The sequence below is a fragment of the Meles meles genome, chromosome 8 (genome assembly GCF_922984935.1).
Source record: "Meles meles chromosome 8, mMelMel3.1 paternal haplotype, whole genome shotgun sequence".
NCBI lineage: Eukaryota > Metazoa > Chordata > Mammalia > Carnivora > Mustelidae > Meles > Meles meles.
In genome coordinates, this window is record NC_060073.1 from 94,217,075 (window position 1) to 94,238,236 (window position 21,162).

General features: G+C 49.4%; 1 protein-coding gene across 2 annotated transcripts in view; it reads right to left on the reverse strand.

Moving 5' to 3' along the window:
* The window catches only part of ST14 (ST14 transmembrane serine protease matriptase), a 39,871-nt gene extending 21,244 nt beyond the window's left edge, over positions 1-18,627 (reverse strand). Inside the window, exons 1-2 of one of the 2 annotated variants that reach the window (XM_046015747.1) lie at positions 6,936-6,997; positions 4,961-5,153 (exon numbers count right to left, since the gene is read on the reverse strand). Coding sequence is in view for 1 of the 2 variants with exons in the window: in XM_046015746.1 (XP_045871702.1) it covers positions 18,330-18,410 (81 nt within the window). In the remaining variant the exon portion in view is untranslated. Of the gene's footprint in view, positions 1-4,960; positions 5,154-6,935; positions 6,998-18,329 lie in introns of those variants that run through there. The other variant, XM_046015746.1, reaches the window with a different exon arrangement.
* Positions 18,628-21,162: the final 2,535 nt, after the last annotated feature.

A 21,162-nucleotide genomic window follows, 5' to 3' on the forward strand; every position in this document is an offset into this window, starting at 1 on the left:
TTTTTTTTTTTTTTTTAACTAGGCACTCCCAACTGTTAAGCTCTATCTTTTCTATGGGATGGTTTAATTGTTCCTGAGAATAATTTTCTAATCTCCTGGATTGACCGATTTAAGCCCAGCCATTGGCATTCTGAAACACATGAGAGAATAAGCCCTTGATTATTTTTCACCCCTCTATACAGCCTTCCTCTGTACCTAGTGTCCTCAGTCTAGAGAAATCAATTTCCCATCCCTTATGGGGGACTGGTGGGGTAGGGGTATGTTTCTTTGGTATCAAAGTGGGGATCTGGGAATTTCTAACAATGCCCATCCCTAGCTCTCCTCTATCTCGTAGCCTGAGCCCAATTCCTGAACCTGGACAGGAGTTTATCAAAGAATACTGTAAGAATATTTCCAAGAGCTAAAGAGAGGCACATATCTTTAAACCCAAAGGGCTCACTGAATAGTAAGAAAGATACATGAAAAAGCATACTTAACTACATATATCACAATGAAATTGCAGGACACCAAGGATAGAGGAGATCCTTTGCATCTCTCCCTGGTGTTTTTTTCCCCCTCTCATATTTTACATTTCTTTGTCATTTGGTTCTATTCTGGGATTTTTTAAACTTACTCTTGTGAACCTTCTATGGAATTTTAAAATAGCTTCACTGACGTTTAGCTGACATAAAATAAACTCTACATTTTTAAAGTGTGCAATTTTTGGCATATATATATATATATATATATATATATATACCCATGAAACCATCACTACAATCAAGATAATAAACATATCTGTCATCTTCAAAAGTTTCCTCCTGGCCCTTCCCTCCCATTCCTCTCTGACTCCCTTTCCAGTCCCAAAGCAACCACTTACCTGCTTCTTATCAGTGAAGATTAATTGGCTTTCTTCCAGAACTTTATAAAAATGGAATTATACAGCATGTACTCCTTATTGTCTGGCTTCTTTTACTCAGCACAATATTCTGAGATTCAGCCACGATATTAGGTTTATTATGTTAATAGTGCATTCCTTTCTATTCTTGAGCAGTATCCCACTATATGTACATACAACGATTTGTTTACTTATTCATCTGTTGATGAACATTTGGGGTGTTTCTAATTTGAGGCTATTCCAAATAAAGCTGCTATAAACATTCCTATACAAATCCTCGTATTGGCACATGCTTTCATTTCTCTTGGACAGATACCTATGAGTGGAAGAGCAAGTTTGCACGACAGGTGTATTTTTAACTTTGTAAGAAGCCGCCCAACTGTTTCCCAAAGTGACTGTATCGTTTTACATTCCCATCAGCAGTGTACAAGGACTCCCATTGTCCACATCCTATCCAACATTTGGTATGGTCAATCTTTCTCATTTCACCCATTCTAATAGATGTACAGTGGCATCTCACTATGGTCTTATGTTGCTTTTCCCTGATGACTAACGATGTTGAGCATCATTTCATGTGCTTAAATTGCCATCTGTTTGTCTTCTTTGGAGAAGTGTCTTTTCGAATCTCTTCCCTAGTTTTTTAAAATTGGTTTGCTTGGCTTCACATTACTGAGTTTTGAGAGTTCATTCCATATATTCTGGATACAAGCCTTTTCACAGATACATAATTTGCAAAGATTCTCCTCTGAGTCTGCAGCTTGTATCTTCATTCTCTTAACAGGGTCTTTGGAAGAAGAGATTTTCATTTTGATGACATTCAATTTGTCAAGGTTTTCTTTTATGGATTGTGATTTTGGTGCTGTAACTAAGAAATCTTTGCCTAATCCAAAACAACAAAGATATTCTCCTATGTTTTATTCCAATACTTTTAGGCTCACATTTGGACCTATAATGCATTCTGAAATAAAAATTTATTTTTATTTTTATTTTTTTTAAGATTTTTTAATTTATTTGACAGAGATCACAAATAGGAAGAGAGGCAGGCAGAGAGAGGGGGGGAAGCAGGCCCAATGTGGGGCTCGATCCCAGGACCCTGAGATCACGACCCGAGCCGAAGGCAGAGGCTCAACCCACTAAGCCACCCAGGTACCCAAAATTAAAAAATTTTTATTTGGTGCAAGGTATGGATAAAAATTACTCTTCTTTCTTTGTTTCTTTCTTTCCTTTTTCATATGGATATCCAATTGTTCCACAATAATTTGTTGCACAGACCATCCTTTGTCTGCTGAGTTGCCTTTGCATCTTTATCAAAAATCAGTTGTCCAAGGGATGTCTGACTGGCTATTGGTAGAGCATGCAACTTTTGATCTCAGGGTCGTGAGTTCAAGCCCCATGTTGGGACAGAGCTTACTTAGAAATTTTTTTCTTAGGAGCGCCTGGGTGGCTCAGTGGGCTGAGCCTCTGCTTTCGGCTCAGTTTATGACCTCAGGGTCCTGGGATTGAGCCCCACATCGGGCTCTCTGCTCAGCAGGGAGCCTGCTTCCCCGCCCCCCCCACCTGCCTCTCTGCCTACTTGTGCTCTCTCTGTTTGTCAAATAAGTAGATAAAATCTTTTTTTTTTAATTTTTTTAATCAGTTGTCCATATATTTGTGGGTCTATATCCCAGCCTCCATCCTATTCCCTTGATCTCTTTATGTATGTTTAACTGGGTCTAATTCCAGATTCATTCGTTCAACTGACCTCCTTATGTATGTTTATGCTAACACCATACTGTCTTCATTACTGTAGCTTTGTACATCAAAAAAGCTTTTGAAATACTAAGTGAGTTTGGCCAGCTTACAGGATACAAAATTAATACACAAAAATCAATTGTATTTCTATATATTAACAGTGGCCAATTGGAAATTTAAAAAATTTTTAAATACTGTTTACAATAACATCGACAACATGAAATACTTAGGGGGCAAATCTAATAAGAGATATACAAGACCTATAACTAAAAAATATGAAACACTGCTGAGAGAAATTTTAAAAGACTAAATAAATCAAGTAATATCCCATGTTCATGGATTGGGAGACTCGATGTATTTGGCTATTCTCCTCAAATTTGTCTAGAGATTCAATATAATCGTGATCAAAATCTCAGCAGGCTTTTGGGAGAAATCGCTATAGTGCTTATGAAATTCACATGGAAAATGCAAAAGACTCAGAATAAAAAGAACAAAACTTTTTGGGCCAGTGTCACCTAATCTTAAGCCTTATTGTAAAGGCAGTGAATCTTCTTTTTTAAACTTCAAAAATCACATATTTCACTTCCAAGACTGAAGTTTTATACTTCAATGGTTACTTTTTAGAGCAGTCTTTTCTTATTTTATGAATACATGACCTTGCTCTTTCTTAGGATACTAAATTGATGGATTGATGGATTGATTGATTTTACATTAGAAATTTGGCTTCATCTTTGCCTTTCTCTTTCAGGGTGTAGATTTTCATTAAATGCCCAATGGCCCCTGGTAGTCTAATCATGTTTACAAATGAAAAAGTAGTAAGGCTTTGGGGCGCCTGGGTGGCTCAGTGGGTTAAGCTTCTGCCTTCGGCTCAGGTCATGATCTCAGGGTCCTGGGATCGAGCCCCGCATCCCTGCTGAGCAGAGAGCCTACTTCCCCCCTCTCTCTCTCTGCCTGCCTCTCTGCCTACATGTGATCTCTGTCTGCCAAATAAATAAATAAATAAATAATCTTTTTAAAAAAAGTAATATGGCTTTGCCAAGACTCTCTGAATACAGTGTGTGTATGTTTACATGTGTTAGATAAAATGCAACAAAATAATAACTTACGAAGCTAATTTTCCATTTTCAGAGTAATTTCACAATATTTTCTTACCAAATCCTCACAACAATCCTGGAATCATTCATGACTGGCACCATCACTCCCACTTTATCGATTAGGCAGGGAGAAATGATGACGGCAAGACAGATAGCTACTTGGTGGCAGACCCAGATTTGGTCCTGGTTTTCTACCTCCCAGTGTGATCAGCTTCAGGAACTCAGGATGCAGGTATTGAGGGAAATGGAAAGCAAGCTCCTTGGGAAGTGGAAAGCAGCTGACAGCATGGACAGCAGACCCCAGGGGCCACCCCCAGCGCTGCTGTAGAGCAAAGCTGTCAGCATTGGGACTGGCTCGATGGGAGGGCCTTGATCATCCCTGCAGTGTGAATTCTGGGGCTCCACTCAGCCTAGACATGCTGTTTAATCAGTAACTAGACTGCTTCCTTTTATAACCCTACTCTCAGTTCCATTCTTAGGCATATTAGAGATCATCTTGCCTAACTTAGTCACTTTGATTTATAAGGAAACTCAGGCTGACAGAGACGGAGTGTGACCTGTCCAAAGTCACAAAGGGAGTGAGGTCAGGAAAGCAGGAAGCCGAGACAAGAGCCATGTCCTTCCCACCGCACATGGGGTTTCAGACCTGCCCGAGGTCCATCAGCCTCCAGAGGAGAGGTGACAGGAAGCTCCCATCCACTAGATCTCAACTGCATACGTAACCAACTCTCCACCCATACCAATCTCTCTGCAGGGCCATAAAGCCAACGGAAGACAAAGCATGCCAGTGCCTGCTCCCGCCTCTAAAGGAAACACACCAGCAGGTGCACATAGCGTCTCGGTGCTGGGAAGCCAGGTGCTCGCTCGTCATGAACAGAGACAGAGGCCACATAGCTCTTGTGCCAATTCCCCACCAGCCAGTTCAAGTTAAATCATGGCCCCAGTCCCCAGAAACAGGATGGCTCAAAGCCAGCTCAGACAAGAGAGCAAGGAAATGACTTGCCAAAGGACAGAGGCACATGAAGGGCTCGGAGCACACACAGGCTGACAACCTGGAGGGCTGAAGGGGAAGAGCCCGAGGGACAGGATGCAGGGACAAGATGAGACGACTCCCGTTTCCATCCAACTTCCTGGAGGGGAACGGGGGGTACAGTACAGAAATCCAGGGACTGTCCAAAAGAAAATAACTTAGAGAAGGTATCTGATGACACAGGAAAAACTCTTGCTGTCACCTGACTCCTATCAAGTAAAAACTCACCGTAACTGAAGTTGAATTGAAGCAAACAAAACCCGGTGTCCGAGTCAACCAAAACTTCCTTCCGCGTTGAAACGCATCTCCTGGGGTGCCTGTCACCGGCTCCAACTCTCCAGGACCCACCCTCCCATAGGCTCCAGGGACCAGCAAATCCAAAGCCAGAACCTTCCACTGGTAGCTCAGAATGTGCTCTTCACTGGAGACAAGCAACTGGTAAGTGCATGCATTTTAAACCACAAAAATAACACTGACTATCCGAAAATCTACACAAGATTTCGATCAGAGCGGACGGTGGGGGGGCGGGGGGGTAGGTAACCTTCGTGCTAGATTTTTTTCTTTTTTTTTTTTTTGATGATTGTTCCTCATTCGGCTATGGTTGGGTGGGACCTGATGGGAAGGCAGGGGAGGAAACTAAACACTGAAGAAGTCACGTGGAGTCCTGGGATGACATCACACAACAACTGGTCATCTGCTTCTGCTGTTGGAAGATCAGGATCAAGGGGCAGAGGTGATGTCACTGGCTGGAGACACAGGTGTTTTGCTCCCACCATAGACGAGGACAAGGGTGGCTGGCTTCATGGGAGGGGTCCCAATCTCACGGTGTCATCACCACCAGAACAGTCATGCAAACGTCCCTCAGACTGTTCAAGCACGAAAGGACAGCCAGAGCCTCTGCAACGGCTTTCCAAGGCGAGGAGGTATTCTGTAGCACTCTAAGAAGCCCTCCTTTGCAAGGAGCAAGACAAAGCCAGCGTAACTCCCCAGGGCCGCCCCCTGATGCCGGTTCCAGTCCAAGCCTGGACAAAGTCCCTAGAAACACAGCACGGCGCAAAGTCACCTGAGACGACAGAGCAAGGAATGAGCTCCGAACACCAGCACCGTAGTGGTCATCCCAGGCGATGCTGAGCACAGACATGCACAGAACTGACCCACCAGACGTGAGTGACGCTGGAGAAAGGCCTCTTTTTTCCAATTGCTATTTAGGAAGGGAGGTGGGTCCCTACGTAGCTGGGCTCTCTCCAAACTTGGCCACTGTGGACAGAGAACGCTCAGCCCACGCACAGGCTCTGAGGGCAGAGACTTCCCAGTGACCAGCAGAGAGAGGACACTTGATTTGTCCATCATGGGACGACCGAGGGGACAAATGAGAAAGGAACACTGAAATCCTCCACCCACTCACCACACTGACCCAATCGATCCCACAGAAGGTCGGAGTCTCAGGAAACCCACGAGAGGCTCCCACAAGTTCCCATGATCCTACCACTTTAGCATTTCCCGGGCTTGTCAGGTCATGAAAGATCATAAAAGTATAAAATAAAGCAAACACAGTGCTTGCCCGGTATCCAGATTCCCAAGCCACTCTTCCTCGAGCTTCTGATTTCAGGAGGTCAGGGGCAGGGCCCTGGGATCTGGAAGTTTAACAAGACCCCCAGGGGAGTCTTAGGAACCTGACAGTTGGAGAAACGCCACCTGCCATTTCCCAGAGGCTGCCTACAGGACTCATCCACTTCCTGCTGCTGTGAGAGGAGCCAGCCAGGTTGGCTCTCACCCACCCCATTTTAAACAACCACCTGCACGCAAGGCACCTGCTGTACAGACTGGGCTCTGCTTCTCGCCCGGGGACCCTCCCACAATGGGTTCCACAAGAGGGGATCAGCATCACCCCAAAGTCCCCGAGGCCGCCACCGGAGAGTCCTCAGAGTGACGCATTCCCGGCAGAGACCTGGTCAGCAGGTGGGGGACTCCCTAAACCCTCTGCCTTTTTGGTGCCCAACCCTCTCACCCTTGCCCTTTGACCCCGTCCCTGTCCTCAGCCACCCCACCAGAAGCAGCTGCTGGGAAATGGGTGGGGCTTCGGGGCCCCAAGGAGGATCCAGAACCACCTGTGGATCTGTGACCCCGAGCTGTCTAGAGGAGAGAAAAGCCGACCCACAGCCAACAGTTTCTACTGAGGGAAGTAAATCCCAACTCGGCCCACCTGGTCACAGCAGGAAGGAAAGTCCCCCGGGGCCTGACTCTCCCACGGTGGGCTGCACAGAGACTCAGCAGTTCTCACACAGCCGGCAGATGCCGCAGGTGTCACGCTGTGTCCCTTTCCCAGACCCCACCCACACAGCCGAGGGCCAGGACCACACACTCCTGCAGCGAGACCTCACAAGGGAACAGAAAACAGACAGAGGGCAGGACCACCAGATCCAAATCCCTTCCTTCCTTTTTGAAGGGTTGGGTTGGTCATCACCTGGATGGGGGGTCATACCTGAGAACCCTGAGCTACTGGGGCCAATATTTCTCACTGGGCCTCAGTTTTCCCTTCTAAAAAGTGGGTTAATAACCCCTTACAGCCTCTAAGTAGAGGGTTGTAAAACATAATTAGCTGATTCCTGCTAATGACAGAGGCCTCCCTACAACTGCCCTCTGATTCTCATTTCTCCACCCACAGTCGGTCCACCTGCCTAAAGTGACCAAGGCGCATTCCTCCCTCTGGTCTGGTCAAACAGCCAGAGCTCAAGTTCAAACATTACAATGAAACACCCAAAACAACCAGGCAGCCTCAAAGGTAGCCCATGTCCCCTGCCCTCTTGTCACTCACCCCTGACCAAAAAGTACCAGGAAGGCCTCGTACTCCCATCTGGGCTCCCACCCTTCCCGTCCTCTCCTCCTTCTGAGGAAGGCAGGGACTGGCCTTGGGGGGAGAAGAGAGCCTTCCTAGGGACCTCTGCGCCGGTCACAGCCCAGAGGCGACTCACCTAGCAAGGCCATCAAGTCTGCCATCTACTTACATTCTAGGCCTCCATCTACACGTCAAGTTTCCGGTCATTTCCAAAACACTTCTTAAAACATTGAAATCCGCTGGGGCGCCTGGGTGGCTCAGTGGGTTGAGCTTCTGCCTTCGGCTCAGGTCATGATCCTAGGATCCTGGGATCGAGCCCAGCATCAGGCTCTCTGTTTGGTGGGAGGCTGCTTCCCCCGTCTCTCTCTGCCTGCCTCTCCGCCTATTTATGATCTCTGACAAATAAATAAATAAAATCTTTAAAAAAAAAAAATCCATTCCAGGGGCGCCTGGGTGGCTCAGTCAGTGGAGCAGCTGCCTCTTGATTTTGGCTCAGGTCAGATCTTGGGAGTGGGGGAGCCTGGGATCAAGCCCCTTGTCTGGCTCTGTACTCAGCAGGGAGTCTGCTTGGAGATTCTCTTTCTCTCTCCCTCTGCCCCTTCCTCCCCCTCTCAAGTAAAAAAGTCTTTTTAAAAATCCATTTTGAATGCAATTTTTTGCAGAACCTCAAATAATAAAATAATAAATACCTTGGCTCAAGTGGCCTCAGGACTCAGAGGGTGTCCAGACTATTCCTTGAATCTCTGCCCTCAAGGACAGTGACAGGTCTGTAAACCACAGAGGTAGACAACACCTAACCCAAGGCCTTCCTGGATGGCTACAGGAAAGGGGCTAAAGCCCACGGAAGCCCTGGGGAAGCCCTGGTTGCCAGGGCGCTCACCCACATCGTCCTCATGCCTCACAGCTCCCGGAGAGGGGGAGAGGCCACCACAAACACAGTTGTGATTTCTGTGCATCTTTGTGCCACGTTAGGCATTTTAAGTACAGATTATCCCTAATTCCTACAAGTAGGTTTCATTTCCAGATGAGGAAATGTGTAAAGGAAGGTTACATCAAAAACCTAGATAGCTAAAAAGTAGCAGGGCAGAATTCCAGACTCCAAGGGGTGGACAGCCTGCTGCTTCTCAAAGGGGTCAGCCGTCACCTCTTCTCCCGCAGTGTGCAGACAAGTACACCAAAGTGTAGAGAGGAACAGTCTTAAAGAACTCTCTGCAAAACTCTACCTACAACAAACCGGTTTCGGGGGCCCAAGTGGTGAGACAGCTTGCCCAACACCGTATATGCATTTCCACCCCTTCAACACTGGTCTGGGGGTGCTGACTTTCCCCACCTCTAACCTTGCCCCCACCAGGAGGCCCCCACACCTGTAAGGAGCTGGGAAGCTGTTCCCATCCTGCCCACTCAGAATGGCTCTGCTCTCCTCACCACCTACCAAATCCACCTGCCCTTGAAAACATGACCCAAGGCTCTGCCCCCCCAGGAAACCTGCACGGACCACCTTCACCCACAGTACTTTCTCTTGGAACCCCACCTCCCTTATGACCTGTACCATCCACTTGGCATCAGCAACACCCCAGTGCCATGCTAAAACCAGGCAGTCCTAGGGGATCAGGTTACCCCTGTTTCTTCTTCATACTGCTTCTCTCCCCAACCCCCTTTAGGACCTTGCCCAGAGGTAACACTTGATTAGTTGGTTGGTTGGTTGACTGAGGGACCTCATTTTCCACAGCCACACTTGGGGAGCCTACCGGGGGCAAGGTGAGACTCTCTAGGGGGTCAGGGCCCAGGAGAGTTTCCAGTCTCATATCCCCAAGGTACCTTCATCTACCTGGAAGGGGAGGGAATGCTCAGTCCACGCCCCAGGGCTCTGTTGACAGCCTCCTAAACTCTCTGGTGTCAGCCCTGGTGTGGCCACCTGCTTTGGGCAGGCCCACCTAAGTGTGGACTCTCCCAGCCTCTTCCTCTCCTAGCTTTCAGTTACATGTTCCCCCCAGGACACAACCTCTTTTGTAATTCAACCTGAGAATTCCATCTCTGCTTCCAGATCAGGTGGGAAAGAACTCCACCAGCAGCCCCTGGCCTACCCCAGGCTCCTCCTCCTCCTGTCTGCCTGGTCCTCGTCCTTAATCTCCTGAGATCCCTCTCCCCTCCTGCCCCCAGTCCCCAGATTCAGGGAGCACATGCATCCGCCCAGAGCAGCCCAAACAGAGATTACACCTGAAGCAAAACGAGAGAGCCATGAGGGGAGGGCAGCGCCATGCAACTCTTTTCATTCTTTCCTCAACTTCTCACTGAACCCACCTTCCGATTTCACAGGCTGATGTTTTTTGTTTCTTGTTTTTTTTTTTCCATTTACTTCATTTTTTTTTATTGGGAGAACTAGGTTTAGGTGCAGTTATATGAAATAACTCAAGGAGAGATCCCTTGTACACTCTGCCCAGTTTCCCCCAACGGTAACGTTTTGTAAAATTGTATCATAATACCACAACATCGACTAACCCACTGATGCAGCATTCTCCTTCTACTCAGACTCACTGGTGTGTGTGTGCTCAGTTCCTTGTAACTGATGGCCTGGGGAGGGTCCTCCAGCCTCCACCGTCTGTAGCCACGCCCCCCTCTTCCCTGCCCCCTCCCTGTTCATCTAGCCTCCTATTCTAATGTCATCCTTGCAAAAAAATGTCATAGAAATGAATCATCCAGGATAAAATCTTTTAAGATTGCTGGCTTCTTCCACTCAGCAAAATTCCCTGGAGAACCCTTTGAGTCATCGCAGACACCAGGAGCGTGTTCTTTTTATTGCCGAGTAGTATTTCACGCAGGCACCATGGTCTGTGCAACAGCTTTTCCGTTAACCCTTTTTAACAGCTGCCTCGGGACACCCAGGGATCTGCAGAAGGTAGGGAAAGCCCCAGCCCACCCGCTTCCTGGAACTGACTAGATTCCCAAAGCCACGTCAGGCACGTTTAGAGAGCAATAAACGGAAGGGTCAGTGTGAGTGAGAGGCTTGGAGAAGCAAGTAAGTAAGCAGGGCCCTGAGGGAAAGGCACCTGGAGGCCCAAGTCCAGAGTCGGGGGCCAGAATCCCGGTGGTGCAAGCAGAAGGACAGGAAAGTGAAAACCTAGAAATGTGTCCTTGGAATCACATTCCTAGAGCTGGGATGGGCTGTAGACACCACGTCATCTCCTGTGCTCCAAGGGCCATCCCTTCCAGAGCTGGGGGGAGGGGATAGTATTTTCCTTTCCTGCCAATCTTAGGAAGCTCGCTGGTCACACCAGCGTGACAAGCATCACAATAACCCCGCACATTAGCACTGCGATAGAACCAGCCCTTGACTCCAGACACAGTCCTGCTCCTGATCCGGCTAAACACGTTCCCCTCAATGATTCAACCGATGTGTTTTCTAAACCTCTGACCATCTGCAACCTCCCAGGTAGCAATATTCCCATGAAGACAGTGTCCAGATTTCAACAGCATAATGCAAACAGGGACCGACATGGTCTGCACAGTGGCCGTTTGTCAATTACCTCCCTTATCCTGATGGCTCAATTTCCATTAATCGTCCAATAATACATTCAATTAACACAAATACTAAAATTAAATAATAATAAAAGATAACATAGCCACTTGATGAAAGCTTATGCAGCAATCAAAAATGGATTTTCAAAGGGCAGGTAATACCATGAAAAAACTCTAAGATACAATGTTTTGTGTTTTTTAAGATTTTTTAAAAATTTTATTTATTTCTTTGACAGAGAGAGAGCACAAGTAGGGGAGCGGCAGGCAGAGGGGGAGGGAGAAGGAGGCTCTCTGCTGAGCAAAGAGCCGGATGTGGGACTATAACCCAGGACCTGGAATCATGACCTGAGTCAAAAGCAGACACTTAACCAACTGAGCCATCCTCTAAGATACAGTGTTAAATGGCGGGGGGTGGGGGGGGAGTGTCAAAAAATATATAGGTACTTCCCATTCCTCTAAACTCAACTCTGGTGTCTCCTCTGAGAGGTTCCCAAGGAGGGCCCTTCCTCCTCTGTTTTAGTCAGGTGACTTCTCAAGGGTTCGCTAGCACCCCAAACACCCCTCAGTCCCAGCCTCTCACCTCATCAAGGTCAACCACCTGTTCTTTAAAGATGGTAGAAATGGGCTGTCTTGTTCCACAGTCCCAGCATGGGTCAACACAATTAATAAATGACCCAGGGGTATCTGAGTGGCTCAGTCGGTTAAGCATCTGCCTTTCCACTCAGGTCATGATCTCAGGGTCCTGACCCAGCAACAGGCCCCCTGCTTGTCCCTCTTCCTCTGCCCCTCCCCGGCTCATGCTGGGGCTTTCCCTCTCTCTCTCACTCTCTCTCAAATAAACAAACAAATAAATAAAATCTTTTAAAAAAAAAGGAAAAAGAAAAAGACTGTGGGAAAATATAAACCAAACTATTTATAGGGGTTATAAAACCCACGGGAAAGAATTTCAGAGGTCTTTTGCTTTCTATTTTGCATATTTCTATATTGATTGATACAAACAAACAAAAAAACAAAAAAACCTTCCTAACTTTTGTATTCAGAAAAAGAAGCACCTTTTTCCTTTTTGAGAAATGCATAGGCAATACCAAATTATTAAAATGCCTTTCTAGGGCCCTTTCTCCCACTTCTCAATTCTTTTTATTTATCTGAGTTATCCAACTTGTCTTTAACTATGTATATCTTAGTCTTCTTAATAATAATTTTAAAGGGTATAACCAAATACAAATATGGGGAAGGAGGAATTTCCTTTACATTTTAGGGAGCCACAGAACATGTCTGGCTGTTAGTGAGCTTGCCATTGACTCAAAATATTGGCTCTCCCGTGGTGCCCTGCTTGTTTCTCCCCCATCTCCTCACATCCCAGCCGTGGGAGGGAGGTGGTTTCTGTTTCCAGTGTTAGGGTGGTGCATGGCATTTACTCTGAACGAAGATGGACACAATTCCCGAAACCCCACCATACAGGCTGTCCAGGTCCTTCTGACTCAGAATTATGTCATCCGAGGTATTGGCCTTTCCCTCCCAGGAGGCTGTCATCTACAAAGCTGATAAGCAAATGCTCCAAGACTTCACCAGAATTGTTAGTAAACAATGGGGCACCTGGGTGGCTCAGTAGGTTAGGTGGCTGCCTTCAGCTTGGGTCAAGATCCTGGGGTCCTGGGATCAAGCCCCGACATCAGGCGTCCTGCTCAGCAAGGGGCTTGCTTCTCCCTTTCCCTCTGCTGTTCTCTCTGCTTATGCTCTCTCTCTCAGTCAAATAAATAAAAGATAAATTAAAAATAAATTTAAAAATGAAAAAAGAATTGCTAGTAAACAAGAAATGGCCCAGAACCCAGGAACAAGGCAGGAGCAGTCCCCAGGTATGGCACAGAGTGACGCTGTCCATGAAAGGACCCTCTTAGGCACAGACCAAATCTACCAGATTTCACTGTCTTTCAGCCCCCCAGCCTCCACCATGCTAAGCTGATAGAAGACTTGTACAGAAGTTCCCCAAGACACAAACTGTCTCCACAGCAAGGAACTGGATAAAACATACACATATGGTGAGACAGGCAAGAGTAAATCATAAACAACCTGATGTGTTGGCTTGGGTAGGTGAATTTTTGCCTTCTTCATTTTAAAACTGCCTTTATAATTGTAATCATGTGTATAATAAATAAGGCTGCATTTTGTTCAAAGCCTTGTTGAAATCACATCTCCTGCCAGTCTCCTGGTCCACCAGATGAGTAACCTCATCAAAAGCGGAAACCAGACGAGTCTGGGGGGAGAGGTTTTTGTGGACTTGTGTTGGCGCCTGGTGCTCACCACTCTGTTTAATGACGTGTTCCAGTATTTTGCTGGGGCTATGCATCAATCGCCATCACCTTCGGAATACAACTGTATAATGGCTTTGCGGTTAAGATCTAGGCTTTGAAGTCGCACAGATCTAGGTTTGAACCCTGGTATACCTCTAATTGCCTTTGGGCCATTATGCAAACCTCAGTAGTCTCATCTGTAAACTGGGCTTTTTTCCTTTAGCGTTGCTGTGAGGAGAGAGAGAGATAATGAACTGAAATATACATGTTGAGTGATGGGTAGAAATGGTTGTAATCCTATCTGTTCTACCTTTTCACTAACAACACCAAGTCAGAGAAACAAAGGATCCGAGATTTTGACCAGTTCACCAACTGTCCCAAGGATTCTAAGGATTCTGTTGCTAAGCCTGGACAGACTAAGCAAATTCAGAAAACATGAGATTCCAAACCAGAAATTTTAGTAGACCTGCTTCTGGAAAAGTTCTTAACAAAGAAAAAGGGGCAATTATTGTTCTAGAATGCTGAACAAACCCCAAGCACCTTCTCACCACAGTCAGCCTGAGTGAGGGTCCTCAGGAAAGCCCAGAAGTTCCCATTCCCATCTACGAACTAGCCAAGATAATTATGGTAAGCCCCCAGCAACTCAGAAACACCCTGAGGAGAAAAATCCAGTTTCTACCCAAATCAAGCTCATTCTTCCCTCAGTAATCCATCCGGTCCTGAGCGCACTGTCTGACTCCTCAGCAGGCCAAGGAGAACACAGCAGAGCCAGACTGCCTGACTTCAGATTCCAGTCCCACTACTGTTTCACTCTGTGACCTCAGGCAAGTTACTTAGCCTCTCTGTGCTCCACTTTCCTCACCTATGAAGGGGTAATAATAATACTAAGAGGGATAATACATGGTCTATGCTCACCAAATGCTAGCAATGATCTAACCACTCCAATTGTATATGTACAATGTCAGAAGCAGCATCTTCAGGCCTTGGGCTGAGGGGCTGGGTCACACTCTCTTCTTCTAAGAACAGACTTTCTCTTAGGAGAGACACGAGCCAACAGTCTGGGTAGGACCAGAGGCCAGAGAAGGAACTGACACCAGGGGAACTCCAGCACCACAGTGGCCACCAGCCATGCCCCCTGGGGCCGTAGCATGAGAGGTTCAAGTGGGGAGGGGGGCTGTGATGATGGGGTACCACCACCAATAAGCCGGCTCTGAGCAGACCCCCTCCACCCCCACCACGGACTGTCCTGTGGATTTAGATGCCCCTTGGCTTCTGACTTGGATAGCTACCAAGCTAGGATTGTCTTCTCTACCTCAGTTTCCCCATCTCCTAAATGAGGCCATGGAGGTCCAGGTCTTCCCAGGACCGGAGGCCCCCCTGGAGTAGGCAGGCTTCCTGTTCATTCACAGCACCCAGGAGATGAGTCCCCACCTAAAGAAGCATCCTGGTTTCCCAGTACCCACCCTCCCTGCTCTCCCCTCACCCTCTGCATACCCCTTCTCGGCACAGAGGCCTCTGAGAGAGCCCGGCACATGCTCAAGAGAACCCGGAAAAAAGGAAGTTGTTTTAAAGTCTGGTGGGGGGGTGGGAGGAAGAAGGGAAGAAGGAGTCAGTTACATTGGTCTTGGGCTCACATTTCCTTCCCATAGAAAGATCTTCCCCACAGAAGCCACATAAAGGGTGCTCGCATTCCTCACAGCTCCTCAGAGAGAGTCCCTGTGTTCAGCAGGGCAGGCCGGCCCTTCTGGGAGGCCAGTGCCCCAGTACCAGCCGGGGTTCCGGGCCTCTGCACAGGCCTCCTACCGATACGACGCACCTTCCTGTTGGTCTCCAGGCCTTTTCCAACTCAGAAATCCAACCCAGGTGGTGTGTGCACCACGCTGCAACTTACAAAGGGCCGTGATGTAAAGTATCCCTATTAATTCTTGCAACAAATCTATAACACACCTGTCATCCCCATTTTATAGTCATAGAAACTGAGGCTTAGACATTAGGTAACATCTCCGAGATCTCCTGCCAGGAAAGTGGAAGCACCAGGTCTTGGCTACATCATGTTGGACACGCCCACCACCGCATCACAGACGGCCCCAAACCCCAATTCCCCTACCCTGAGCCTTCGAGCCTGGGTTAGATGCCTCCTAAGTGTCCCCTGCCCCGACCTGGGCTTCTCTGGAATCTAGTGCTTACCATACATACAGAACTTAATTCCCTGTATTCCACACTATACTGGATGTCCCCTGCAAGCAGGGGGTCTCTGACCGGTGTCTTTCTCGTGTTATTGTCCAGAACCTGGCACGTGCTCAGTCAGTGGGTATCTAATAAATATTTGCTACATGGATGAGTGAATGTGTGACCAGTTCACAGAGAGATGACTCTCTGAATAGCCAGAGCCTAGCCCCCACACCTGATTTCTCAGTTCGGGTCTCCATGTGCCTATGGGATACTGAGTTCTATTCAGGCCACTCCTGACCTGAGAAGGCACCAACGGACGTGAAAGCACTTTTATAGCTCTAGCAAAGTTTCAACAAGGGCCTGGACACTCAGTGAGGCAGGCTTCCCAGTTCTCTCTGGTGGCCATAATAATTGGCATCTTTACACTAGCTATCATGAAGGGAGGGTTCACACAATCCCCAGACACAATGCATACATCAGTAGGGCCCTGGGGATAGTAGGGAACACTGTGGTGGCCACTTCCTTCTTGATGGGAACAGCCTGGGGTGGGGCGAGGCTCGCCGTCATCGGCCTTGGGAAGGATGCAGCCAAATATGAGAACCTCCAGATAGAGACTTTCTCCATCCATGCAGGAATGGAAGTAGCCAGAACATGCCACTCAAAAGCAATAGTCCCCCTGAGGGGCTCAGCACGACCCCTCCAGGCTCTGCTGACACACAGGCAAAACCAGGGACAGCAGCTGCACCTCCTGGTCGGGGAGGTCAAGGCCAAGTCTACAGACCCTGACTGCAAACACCGTAAGGTGATCCCGGGAACGAGATTTCTGCGAAGGCATGGGGCAGGAAGGAGTATCTGAGGACATCCTGGAGAAATAGAGATGAGCTTTGGGAACAGTCGACTACCTTCTTCAGCATACGCTGCATCATATCTAATTTTTACACATGTCTCTCAGCACAACTCTCAGGATTGTGATTTCCTTAAGGGAAGCAATTGTATCTTATTTGTCTTTGAGAACCCTCCCTCCAACAGTTCCTGGCCTGGGCTTAGGTACAGAGTTGGTTCAATGGAGCTTGGCAGGAGAAAAGACAGAGTGATCCATGTGAAGGAAAATCGCAGAATCAGAGGTGGAGGGGAAAACCCAATGGAAGAGAGAACGCGTGAGCTTCACAGAACGTGAGAAAACCAGCAGGGACCAAGGGGGAAAATAAGCAAGGGCTTGCAAGTGACGAGAGAAAGCAGGCTGTTATGGCTCCAAGGGGATCATGGAGATGAGCCCCAGCCCTGGCCCCTGGTCTGGAGGGCGTGTGGGTGGCGGGGCAGCACAGACAAGACTATGGAATCCCAGAAGGGGAAGTTGAGGGCGAAAAAACTCGCCCTGAAATAGCAAATACCAAACACTAGGCCCTCTGCTGAGGAGGCAGGAGGCTCAAACCCCAGGAGGCGATTATCAGGGATTCATAAACATGGCAGTTACAGAAGTGAAAATAAAAGGCATACTTTGGGGTGAACTGGCCTCAGGCAGGGAGGCTCAGCAGGAACCCAGTCCTAAACCTCTGGGCTGGCTGCCCTGTCCATGCTTCCTTCCACACAGGAAGTGAAATGTGGAGAAAACAAGAGTAACCCAGACTTGGTGGCTATTTGGGGTCCAGCTAACCACAGCAGCCCAGGATCTGGCCTTCTGCAAACTCCCTAAGTCACCAGGCCACTTGGAGAAAAGGAATTGATTTCAGAGAGCTTCAAATTGTGGCCTGACGTGGAGCAACGGCCACAGTGTAGGCCAGCAGATGTTCCTGGACAAGGACAGGAGAGAAAGTGAGAGCTGGTGGTGCAGAGCCCCCATCATTTGCGGAGGGGAAAGCTCCCTGCAAAGGGAGCCCTGCCTCTCAGCGCCCGCTCAGTGTCTGCTGTGAGCTGGGGTTCACTCTCATTTTGGGAAACCAGGGTCCCAACTAGACGGGGGTAGAGTCCTGGTTGCTATTCCCACCTGGGCGCCGCCACTTAAGTGTGTCCTTCAATAAAGGAACAACCCATCCCCAAGTCTTCGCACTAAGGTTTAACATCCTTGAGATCTTTCAAGAGGTCTTTCATTGTTTTGTCTGTCTAACAGGAGCTGTCGGCTTTGGGATCTTCCAAAAGGCTCGATATACATGGTCTCACATCCCTTCCCAGAGAATCACCTTCCCAAAGGGCTCCATCCCCTCGGAGAAGCCCAGGGAAGCCCAACCCTGAAATCATTAGCACCTAGCACCACCTTAGCTCTGGTCTCCCAGTCGCCCTCGACAGAGGTCGCAAAATGCCTTTTGACCGGGAAGGAAAAAAAGCAAACTCCCACAGAGGCTCTGGTTCCAAAGCTCCCAAAACCTCCCTTCTTCACCCCAAATCACCATGCCTCCAGTCCTGGTTCTTTCCAGGTGTGCAGTAACAGCACGGAGTTAATGGAGGAACTGAGATGGAGCCCTTTTTTCAGGTCAGGGAAAGGACGGGGGAGAGATTCGGCGTCTCCAAGGACCTGTGGGCTGCCGCCTCCACCGTGGCCGGCTGGCGCGGGGCAGGGCTGGTACCAAAGGTCCGCCAGGCACCCGCCGAACAGGAAATTCCACCTGCCGGGCCGGCCAGCGCCCGGGCCACAAATGGGCAATGGAGCGGTTCCCTTTGCCAAGACAAAGCGCGGCGCTACAGCGCCTGGGGCCCTAGGCGCCCGCGCGCAGCGCCCAGCTCCCGGCCACTCGGGGTGGCTTCCCGGGCCCCGACGACGCGCGCGAAACCCGCGCCCCTCTCCCACCTCAGGCCTCGAGCTGTACTTGAGTCCCGCGCGGAGCTCCTTGGAGCCCCCTCCGCCCTTGCGGGCGCGATTGCTCTTCATGGTCCCGGTGGCCGGTCGCGAGTCTCAGAGGCGTGGTCCCCGCGGGCGGCTGGCTCCCATCGCCGTCGGGGCGCGGGGGACGCGAAGGGCACGGGGCGCGCGAGGGCGCACGGGGCTCACGGGGGCGCTGGTCGCGCGGGCTGGCGGGGGTCGCGGGGCGCGCGGGGGGCGCGGAGCGTGCGGAGTTCCGGTCGCAGCCCGGCGTGCTGGCCGCCGGCGGTCGCTCTCGCCCTCACTCTTCCTGTCCCGGGCAGGTAGTTTCAGGGTGTGGCCTCCCCGGGCCCGCCCCGCCGCCGGGCGGCCAGGCCGCCTCCCCGGTTCACCCCTCCCAGGCCTGCCGCCCCCTAGCCCGCTCCCGCCCCGCGCAGAGCCCCGCGCCGCCTCCTCCCCTCGGGGAGAAGGAAAACTGCAGGCCATGGCCTGGAAGGTGAGGGACCCGTAAGACTCAGCGACCTGCGTGGTGGTGGCCATTAGCATGAACTGTGCCCCGCCCGTGTGCGCCCAAGGTGAGTACCTAGGAGCAACGAGAGTGAATCCACCGCTCTCTTCCTCTCCTAGAGGTGACACTTTGCGCGGGGAGACAACCCTTCCATCCACCTCCCTGATGCCAGCCATGGCTTCTCTCCCTCTCTCTGGCGTCTCTGTGCAGTATCTACCTTGCTCTATGACTAGGTCTCAATTATAACCCTCCAAACCCAAACAAAAACCAGAACTGCTCCTTGACCCAGACTCCCCCTCCAGCCACGGCCTTCCTTCCCAGCGCCGTGGCCATGGCCCTTGCTGCCTCTTCCCCTCTGATGGGAGGCCCTGACTGGGATGTGTGTCCACCTCTGCCTGGCTGGGGGACCAGAGACTCCAGTTGCTCCACCAAACGCAATCTTACCGGCTCCCTGCATCCTTCACCTACTCCCCACATCCCATATTGACGGATCCCATCCTTAAAGGCTCACCTTCCCTGGATTCTGGTCCTACTGTCTGGCCCCAAAAGGTCAAGGTTCCCAAAGTTGTCTCTTCAGGCTTCCTTCCTACACTTTCTTGACATCTCATCTCCTCTAGTAGCTTCAGGTAGGTAAATCTGCCTTTCTAATATTGACGTCATGAAGGACTGCCTTTCTGCATTAAAAATAGCTGGGGAACTTCTCCATTTGTGCTCTACCGGGCAACAAATATAACTGAGCACATGCTATATGCTCAGCGCTGTTGTAGGTGCTGGGAAACAAGAGTAAACAAAATAAAAATCTGCGCTTTCCAATCCACAAGCCCCTCCTTCCCAGGCTTGACCATCTTCCACGCTTTCCTTGGGCTGTAATAGTACTGTCCTAGACTGAAAATCTTGGAATTATCTTTGACTCTATCCTTTTACACCTTGTATCTAATTAATTCCAAATCTGGCCAAGTCTTTCTCTCCAAGACCTGATAGGGATAGCCCTTTCTTTCCTCCCTCCTTCAAAGACCCCTTGAATACAAGCCCTCATCACCCTTTTCCTGGATTTGTGTAAGAAGCAAAGGGATCTCCTGTCTCCAGTTTGCCCCCCTCTGATCCCTCCTGCACACAGCACCGTTACCCTTCCTAAGACACAGCTTTTGTAAAACCTTCCCCGTCTTTTGGATCAAACCCATCCTCCTCAGCATGGCTCTCACAGTGTCACCTGTCTTCCTTTGCAACCTTGCTGCCCAGCATTCCTGTTTGGGCCCGGTCTCCGCAAGCAGACCTCCCAACATGTGCTCCTCTCCTAATGCTCCTGGTGCACAGAAAAGCCCTTCTCCTTCACACCCGTCTCTGCACGTGGGGGCAGAGTGGCTCACAGTAGTCATGAGGGTGTTACCCTTGTTTACGGGGTGTTTTTAATTTTCTGCCTTCTGGGCACAGACTAGGATTGCACTCCCTCCCCTTTGAAGTCAGGTGTGGTCATATGGCCAGCTGTGGACAAGGAATTGTTAAATGAGGAGGTAAACACCACTTCCAGGTAGGAGTGTAAGGAAGGAATACACAGTGCCATGCCCTCTTCCCCAGTGAAGTACGTGTTCAGGTAAGACCTCTGCTCACCCGGTGATCCAAAACGGCTGCGGTGAGCAGAGCCTCTTGATGACTGACGGGCTTTGGCTGCAGAGACTGAACGTGAAGCCGGCTCTGGGGACAGTAGGCCCCTGGGAGTTGAGGGTTGTTCGATATTGTGACAAGCCTAGCCCACCCTAATCTATTACCTCCTCCGTGAGTCTTTCCTTCCCTCTAAACCAGGACTGGGTCTCCTTGGACCTTTTTCATGGAATGCATCACCTTTCCTTGGCATTTCTGTCAGTGTCTTACTCACCTTTGAGTCTCAGAGCGTAGCGCACCAGCGCAATCACTGGGGGCGATTTAATAAATGGGAAATAAGTCTGCCACTGTTCGTAGAACGCATTCCAAAGCTACCTAGAAGATATCAAGAATAATTTCCTGCGTATCAGGACGTGGTCACCAACGGTTCTTTGTGGGTGCTGGGGTTACAAATGACGCAACAGGCTTCAGTTAGTGTGGGTGATTGACAGTAAGCCAGATCTGAGGCGAGAGAAGTGAGACGGTGTGCATGGAGCTAAACTCTGCTCTTCTGTTGCAAAAGGAGTGTTTCATCTCACCTCCGAGGTTCCTAGAGCATCATCTCTTAGGTCCTGGAGCTAAGAAGTGCCTTGCCCATGGAAGGCCCACGGAGAAGGTACCACTGAACGCAATACACGTGCAAGGCATTGACTCTGATTCCAGATTACGAGGAGG